The sequence below is a fragment of the Ceratosolen solmsi genome, unplaced genomic scaffold (genome assembly GCF_000503995.2).
Source record: "Ceratosolen solmsi marchali unplaced genomic scaffold, CerSol_1.0 scaffold23, whole genome shotgun sequence".
NCBI lineage: Eukaryota > Metazoa > Arthropoda > Insecta > Hymenoptera > Agaonidae > Ceratosolen > Ceratosolen solmsi.
The window spans coordinates 5,360,756-5,370,596 of NW_011948430.1; the positions used below are offsets into that span (position 1 = coordinate 5,360,756).

General features: G+C 31.9%; 1 protein-coding gene across 1 annotated transcript; it reads left to right on the plus strand.

The window, feature by feature from the left end:
* The first annotated feature begins 1,615 nt into the window (after positions 1-1,615).
* LOC105364134 (uncharacterized) lies at positions 1,616-8,841 on the plus strand. The gene is made up of 6 exons (XM_011501998.1): positions 1,616-1,699; positions 2,345-2,667; positions 3,687-3,872; positions 4,574-4,942; positions 6,538-6,747; positions 8,019-8,841. Exons 1-6 carry the CDS (start codon positions 1,616-1,618, stop codon positions 8,188-8,190), a joined length of 1,344 nt encoding a protein of 447 aa, XP_011500300.1. The 3' UTR covers positions 8,191-8,841.
* Positions 8,842-9,841: the final 1,000 nt, after the last annotated feature.

A 9,841-nucleotide genomic window follows, 5' to 3' on the forward strand; every position in this document is an offset into this window, starting at 1 on the left:
TCTATTACTATTCCAATATGGTGTCCTTGTTTTCAAACGAAAACTCTTGATTAATGTTGTCGCATTTCATGCATACGGATGTATCACTATAAATGTATTTTTCCCGAATGAGTTTTTGATTTACATTTAGGTCATTCATATAAATTGAGATTAAAGGAATTAAAATTAAATTTCGCGAATAATACGAGGCTTAGAAAAATTCATTCATACAAGCGACGATTCATTTTTATTACTACATCTACGACAAATTTCCACAAATATAATGGCATATACAAAATCTATTAATTATAAAAAATTTTATTTAATCGTTAATAATCATGCTAACAATGATTCTATCATTAACAATCTTCACATTATGCTATGCACAATTTTAACAATTAACTAAAAAAAATAACGATATTACGAATATAAAATTATACTTTTGTTATTATAATATATAAATTCATCTCATTAATTATTAAAGTAAATATTTATTACGATGTAATAAAATAAGTTAACTTTTATTAACGCACCTTAGTCATATGGATTATTTTCTTAAACGATGATATAACTCAGGAGCAATAAAATTCCAGCAAATACCGTAAATTTAATAAATCGATATTTCAATTCATTACATAAATAAATCAATAGCACTTTTTATTATACATAAACGTTTTTGCATAATTATATCTTATTGAGCTACGTCAAAGTAGTCCGGAATAATATGAAAAATTTTTTGTTATACACCAATAGTAAACCAGCTAATAGAAGAAAATTTAATAATAATTATTATATTTTGTACTTAAAATTCTTACTTGACAATTGAATACATAAAAAAACGAGGATGGGAAGCGGATTGCAGCACCCGATCGCGCGGGTGGAGGGTGAGCGGACGACGGGTTACGGGTATCCGTTGGAAATCCATGAGAAGAGCGGCGAAGGTACGGGCCGGACCGAGGAGTGGACCGGGATGACACGCGGCCGACTCGACGAGTGATTCAAGTAGTCGAGTCGTTACTTAGAGCTTCAGCTGGGAGCGTAGCGAACTCCTGTAATCCAGCGATTGGAGGCTGGTTATGGCGGAGGGTCTGAGGTCGGGGTTCCCTGCTGGTTCGAGCTCCACGTTGACTGGGCGTCCGCACTAAGCTCGCCATCGATATGGCCACCCCGGAGGAGTCCAGGGTGGCCAGGTCAGCTAAGGAGAGGCGAACCGGGCCAGAGGGGAAACCCAGCAGCCAAAAGTCTCCGTGGCGGGCAGTAGTGGGATCGCGCCCGGGAGTGGGATCGCATCGGCAGCCTGGCCAACACGATTCGACCCATAACTTTTTGCACTCCACCCGGGACGTCGTCGTCTCGTCGTGGCCACCTGCGGGTGAGGGGAGTAGTAAGTAGTTGCTTTGTTGGACGGGGGAGGAAGAGACTGACTGAAGAGAAAGTAGTGACTAGGAAGAGTAATAAGAAGTTGCGAACGAGCCGAGGAGATGAGTACGACGCACCAACTCCTCTTATACCTCATCGGCCTGCCTCCCAAACGCATTTTTCTTATTTTTCTCACCAACTCCACGGCACTCGCTAACAGATCACGCCCACGCACCATTTTTTATGCCAACTTTTCGCGGATTTCAAAATTTACATCATGGCTTTACACATATATACAAGAACTTCTTTTCTGGTATTGCTCACTTATTACGTGACTTGGTACATGTTCATTTCATCGAAAGTAATTCTCATTATTTATGATAAAATTAATATACAATATATATATATATATATATATAATAATTGAAATATGAAACTCTGATAATATTCTACTCCTTGATGCCCAATTTATTAATTAGAAGATTATATGCAGAAAGCATACAAGCCATTTTATATTATTATTATTATTAGCTTCATCATTAATACGGATATTATACAAGTACAATTTATTGTTTTATCTTGATAAATATCACTTAACTTAATATAATATATTATTCATTATTTGTAATTATTCATTACAATAATTAATTATCATAACCGTGGACATGTATAAATTACGTAATTGAAAGCTGTTTAATAACGGTATGCTTACGTTGTGGAAATTTTAATTCAATAATTTTATTCACATTTCGAGAAAAATGTAGTCGCCTTTTTGTCTAATTTAAGCAATTTATGAACAAATTTTTAGTATATCCGATTGATATTAATCATACGATTGTGAATTTTACAAGGACATTCATTTTCTCCATTGAATAGAGTGATAAATAATAACATTTGAATAATGTTAGAATTATTGGAAATGTCAAAGAAAGATTATATGTAATGTAAAAATAATAAATTGTAGACGCTTTTTTTACACACGTAATTCTTTATTTGCCCATATCAGATACTGTTGAAGGCGACGCTGCTGTTGGCGCTTCTCGTGGTCCAGCGCGCCCAGGCCAATGCGGACGAATCGACGACGACAACGACGACGACGTCGAGCGCGACCTCGACAGTCCCGTTGGCCGCGACCACCCTCGGAACACTTTTCCGGCAGGCTCGATCGGAGCACATCTTCGCAGGGAACATTTACGAGGACGAGGCACAAGCTCAAGTGGCAGTAGTCAGAAGGAGTGAACCCCTTGAGCAACGCGACTCTGCTTACTATGAGTCGAGGTGCATCACCTGCGACCCTGGGAAGAGCGCCGTCGCACCTGCCGACCGCGAGTGCGTACACATATAAATGCATTAATCGGGGTTGCATTCTCATTTCCGGAGGGATGATAATGGTATTAGACTGGGGAGGGGCGAGTCATTATACGCAGCTATTTTTATAAATAAGATCCAAGTATACAAAAATATGCATTACTCGTGGGTGCTTTTTTTATTTCTATTTCACTAATCGTAGACTCGGCCGACGTTATTAGCTTATAAAATAAAATACGTCTCTTGTTTTACATTTTTTTTATTAAATGTGTACTTTGAATATGCTATTACGCATAAGCGATTGGTTATATGATATTCAAATAATAATCTCATATAAATATTAACTATATATTATTCATATATGTATTGCAGATTATACATTTTGTAGAATGTAATTATTAACTCTTGATGTGTATTCTATTTTCATTGAATTTTGATACTCTGACAAGGATTATTCCAGACCTTCTTATTTTAAATATTACCTAAATTTTATAATTTTGAAAATACGTGTATAGAATTTCAAATCTGTTGTTCAAAATTCAATTTCAATTAAATTTAATCGTAGAAATCGAATTTATGAGATGCAATTTGAAATTCTTTTTATCGATATGAGAATAAAGTAAGTTATACAAAGACAGCCATCTTTTTATTATGAAAACTTTAATAAGAAACGCTGCTTAGTTCCATATGAATATATCTCCAAATAAAATCTTACGACTATATTTAATAATAAAATTCTTATATCAATAATAATAGTTTCATTAAAAATTCCTTACTCTCCATAAAATAATCAGTCTTTTATTTTTTTTTAAATTCATTCGATCTATAATACTTTTACAGCTATATATAAAAAATAATAATTTAATTGCAAAATATATTTCTGTATTTACAATAATTATTCACATACATTTATGGATCAATTTAATTTAATTTTCGTTTGTTTTTCCTTTTTGTTTTTAATATAAACAGAAACTTATTCGTTGGCTTGATCTGTTACTGAAAATAATAGCACCAAAAGTAATGACAATTTTTTCTCGCAGCTCTTACCAGGCAAGATGGAGACAGCGAAACAAATACGATTATTACGATGATGAGATAGATGATCGCAGGTACAGGGATCGATACGAACCATATTACGATCGTACCAGAGCTCCAGTTTACGATTACGATCGCTACGACAATTACGGAAGAAACGAACTTTTCAGACCATCCATATACAATGACAGGTCAATCAATTTACATTAATAGAGACGTTGTTTCATTATGCAACAATCATACAACTTTCTTACTGCTATTGGCAGGCTCAAGTTATTGCAACGTCAATTATTTATACCATATTATTATTATGATAATTGATAAGTGAAAGATTTTATAATTGATCTCGTAGTAACTTATGAGATCCAATAAACAATAATCAATAATAATAATGACTTATTTTTCTAAATCACATCATTTTACTATTTTTTATAAACAATTGGTCGTGTGTAATTAATACGATTGATAATTATGCTATTTGGATTATTGTATCAAATTAAGAAAGAAATTCCTTTTACGCCTAGTCTCTTTAAATCAGTGGCAAAAAACAAAAAAACTATTTTTTATATAATCGAAATGTTCCATTTATTCGGCAAGATCACATTCAAATTCCATCGATATTATTTAACAATTTAATTGCCGTAAAAATCAAATAAATCTTACAATAATGACATTAAAAGTAAGTAAAATAAATCATGGAAAATGTCAATGGTGCATTATTCCTCGATCAATCATAATAAAATAGAATAACTCAAAATAGCTAAAACAAATCCGAATAACAACGCAAATTAATACAACGGAGCTTTCGACAAAGCATTATTATCCATTTCTGGATAATTTAATTAGTCCGCAGTTTTTACGATAACATTTCAACGAAAATGCCTTCTTTCAGATACGAACCATACGAGCGCGAACGTTTCTACGGGCGTCCGAGCGAGCGACCGAGTGACCGCCCGATCGATCGTCCCCTCATCGAACGACCCCTCGATCGTCCCCTGGAGCGCCCGGTTGAGCGACCCCTAGCTGAGCGCCCCTACGACCGGAGCTACGAGCGAGGCAACGGCTACGATAACTTGGACGGACGCTACTCGTACGATGAGCGCTACGGACCCTCCAGGAGGCCCTCCTACGAGGATTACGGACCCACCCGCTACGACCGCTACAACGGCAATCGAAACTACGGACGCTACGACTCTCGCTACGATCGCTACGATCCCTACGAGAGATTCGGATACAGAAGACCGACAACTTACGACGACAGGTAAGCGCTCCACTTTCGTCGTCAATTACGACTTTGCGTCAAGCTTCAAGCTCAAGCTAAACTTTAGCGAGCTTCATTTGGACGATGTAGATGCAAAAAAAAAATTGCTCAAACCTCGGCTGGACGAACTCTATTGTCTGCAGCTGCGTACTAACGTAAAACTTACACTCACGAGTATCAGCCCCAAGAATATAAAATTTTAATTTTCAATCCAACAGTGAAATTAACTTGCATTGGCTCGACAGTTATTGTGTTATGCTTATCCTTCAATTCCCACTGACCTTACTATAACTTTGACACTGACGCACCTTTAATTTCCTTCTAACCATCGAGTATTTATGCTACAATTAAGAATATTCTAGAATAATAATTGCTTATTCGGACCTCGACAAATACGTCTTGCTGCACTTCAAATTTTATTATATGTAACATCCTGGAAGTGGCTTATACAAGTCATCCATTTAGGATGGCGATTAAAAAGTGACGTGTATAACAATAATAATAATAATAATAATAATAATAATAATAATAATAATGATAATGTTAAAAATTTTTACGATTTTTACGATCATTATAATAATGCACGATAATACAAATGATTATGTGAAGAAGGCAGAAATAGCCATTGTTTTGATCATTAAATGTTATTCATATATTTTATCTTTTAAATAACATATATCTCTCACTCTACATTGAGTCTGCTTCACTCGTTAAAATGTCTCCTTCACAATTGCCTTTATCATGAAAATTGTGGAAATAAATAAAATCTTTTATCAAGAATAAAAGATTATCGTTAAAATATTTCAATACTATTTCAATTCAGTTTTATATTATATATTCATATATTGTTTTTTATTCACTCACTCAATGGCTTTTCGTACCTATCATTATTAAATTTAAACACTCTGCTCTTTACTTTATTTCATTAGATCGAGATTGAATTATCGTATTGATTAATAGAGAATATTTTGTTTTCGTATTCGTTGATAATCTATCACTTCTTTTATCTAAATTACATTTCATAAGTTGTACATTAAATTACTCTCCTATAAAGTAAAATAATTTACAATAAAAACTTAGTATTTGTGAAAGAATGAAAAAAGTCGATGTAATAATTAAAAGAGCCAACGTAATAAATGTAATGTGTTTTAATTTTTTAATTTTTTTTTTTTCTTTCTTCTTTTTTATATTAATTTCTCCAGTTTCATCCATTTTCCAAGCATGCTTAATATAAATGGTAGCGCAGCTATAAGTAAATCTTACTTCCTACCAAAGTTGCCTGAAATAATGAAGAACCCCTTCAGCAAAATAATAGATGACGTTATAAGCGCAGCACTTCCCTGAAAATATTTGACCACTAATTCAGATAGCAGAGGTCTTTAAGGTTTCATGCAATAAAAAATAAATAACACATTAAAACTAGTATAAAGCACATAAAAGCTAGAAAAAAAAGTACTCGTCTTAAGTAGTACCGTGTGCAAATGTTTTTTTTTTTTTTTTTTTTTTTTTTTTTTTTTTTTTGAAGTGGCATCAATATATTTAAATGCACTTAGGCTTCATTAGAAATGTAATTAATGTAAACACAGTGCTTATAGATACGAAAAGTATGGCGGTGGCGGAAGCGGTGGAAGACCAATTTCAGATTCCCGAGGATACTATGGCTCGAGTTTGCCGATACCAGGAGTCGCCGATAGACCGGCTTACGCCAGTGCCTGGAATTACGCTGGGAGTAGCCGCGAAAGTTGGAGAGACGTGAATCGTGATCGAGACCGAGATCGTGATCGCGACCGCGATCGCGATACTGGGTAAGTCTCCGAATTGCTGATCGGCTTGTGCGCAAAATATGAGAAATAATATAAAAATATGATGATATTACGTAAATTTTTTTTGACTATTTGCGAATATGTTGTCGCGATTTTTTTCATTAAAAGTAAGATAATAATTTCCTAACCTAAGACAGAACTCTACTCGTATCTACTAAAATATTTAAATTAATCTTCATAAATATTTTAATTAATATTATGTTGAGTAACTTAATCGTAACTGTATAATATAGATAAAAAATTATTTTAATTATTTATATATATATATATATATATATATATATATATATGCGTTTTTACTTATATTTTAGTATGCATTAGAAATAATTTTTTAAATACATAGAAGCTCTGTGAATTTTTAGGTGATATTGAAATGGTAATTTTTAATACAAATTATTGAAGCTTTATTGAAATTATAGATTCATAAAGGTACTCCCTGTATTTTGTAATTAAATAACAAAAATTTGCTTTGCAATGTAATTTAATTATACTAATGCATTAAATAAATGATAAAAATTCGTAAATATTAAAGAATTCTAATTTACCATAGTAATAATTGAATTGCCTTTTATATAAAGTTTCGCATTCGTTTAAACTATAATTTAAAAATAAATTTTAGTTAAAATGTTATACACCGTACGATTTATAATTCTGTAGAAAAATGTCAGTGCCAGAATTACAGCTCATACATTTTTATTTTTCAGAGTAGTAAAAATACTAAAGAATTTTTTTTTTTTTTTTTTTTTTTTTAAATGTAACGAATAACCTGCACTATCTACGAATAAATGAACACATATATTTGATTCGTTACTGCAAGTTAATAAATGATATTATTGCCTTAAGCATTTAATTTTCACTTTTATTTGCGTATCCGTGATAAACACATCAATGATACAAATTCATATAGTACTGTAATGAAATTTATAAATTAATCAATAATCCGTAATTTTTAGTCAATAATTTATAATCTTACTTGATAAAAACAGAATAAAAGAAATGAAAATTTTCTTATTCTCAATTGATCGTTGGAATTAATTGTCAAGTATTCGTGTATTCGTTGATAATTGACTATCCATGCACAAAAATAAGTATAAAAAAATAATTAATATAATTATAAAAAATAATAATAAAAAAAAAATTATCGCTAACAAAATTAAAGCAAATCCCGGCCCTTGTCAGCACATAACACAACTTCTCGCTCTGTCTAAATTCAAATAATGCAGACTGATAACCATCTTCCGTCTCTCCCGTAGATTCTATCGTCCACGGGATTACTTTTACGATAGCACCGCAGCTCCTGGTGGCTCGCGAGGTACGAGTTACCTGTACGATCGACCGGAGTCCTCCACGAAGCCGGACACCGATCGCGACAAGCCGACCATCTCAACCCAGAGCCAAGACGCTGGCAAGACTTACAAAGACTAGGAAGGACTTAATAACCAACGTCTCTCTAGATTTCAAGAGCTGGATTATTCACTCTTGCCGAGGTGCGGGGCCGTCTCAAAGTGGTTTGAAATGGTCCACGTAATGTCAAATTATCACGAGAGATGATTGAGCTAATCAATATTAATCTGTGAAAGAAATGTCGAATTTCTTATGAGCTTGAGAGTTGCAGAATCGGGAGATAATTGGAGATGATACATGAAGCAAATCTGCCTGAGTAAATTTTCAGCGCCGACGCATGATAAGTTCACTTAGGGAGATTTAATTCTTAATGTTGTAATGAAAATCCCTCTATTTGGAAATGATTTTGCCCCGTGGAGCGATTACTATTACCTATTTATTTCGCATTATCGAGTAATAATAAATTTCAAAAGAGTGAATTTCTGCTTTGAGAAATTTAGAGAGATAAAGGCGGATGGCGCGCATTCGCTACTGGTAAGAGCGATTTGTCGAGTCCATTCGCAATTGATTATCAATGATTGCTTCAATTATTATACTCTGTACGTCAACGTCTTCGTTTCTCTAATTATTTAAATGCGTATTGTCTTCTCTTTAGATTAGAATCGATGAGATTTTAAGTACTGTTTGTTGTGTATTTTTGCAGAATAGTCTCAAACTTTGTAAATATACTTATCAACAAGGAAGACTTGAACTTGATCTTTATCTTATAACTAATTATTATTTAAGCTTAAGTCATTATGAATTACAAGAAATTGATTCAACAAACTAAACATTAATAATCGATCCTTTTATGAAATCTTTATGGTATGAATTATTTGTAATTGAACATAATTTTATAAAAAATAAAATAAAATAAATTTTTATCGAATAATACTATATTATAGCATTAATATAAATCATATTACGATTATTTAGTATAATTAAGCAACAACAATGAAACTATTGAATTATAAATTATAAATGAAAAAACTTTTTGTCTTAAAATTAAATTATAGCAAATTTACTTTTTAGAAATTAAATTATAACAAAGTTTTAAGTGATTCTTAAAAGATTTTCTCGATAATGTTTTTTTATATTTTCTTTTTTTTTTTGTTTTTGCAAGCAGAAGATTGACTGGAAGAATATTGTAATATGTTTCAAGAAGCTTATATACAAATTTTGAAAATGAAATATTTTATGTCAAACCACTCATTGAAGTAATTATTTAATAATGCATTTTAATAAAAAAAAATCAATTTAAACTTCAACGTATAATCAAAAAATGTAAAATGAAAAAAATTCAATTGTCATATCTTTGAAATAAAAATTTTCATCAACATTTCATATGTTATCCTGGTAAAGTAGAAATATTTTTAAAATGACATTCTGTCCTAATAATTAAATTATATAATTATTTCAAAATCAAATACTCATCATCTGTGTGTTATAGATAGTAATACAATGATGAGATAATGGTAATAATGATTGTAAATTATTTAATTAATTTCGTGCTTTTTAAGAAGTACCTTTTATGTCTATAATATCCATTATATATGTAAGAAAAGTTTTATAAAATAAATTATTCTAGAAAAATATTATATTGAGACTACGCTTGTGTCTACTTTCCTTGTATTCTCTTTTATAAATATAGTCATCTCTTCAAATGAAGTAAGTACTAAACGGTCAGCAATGA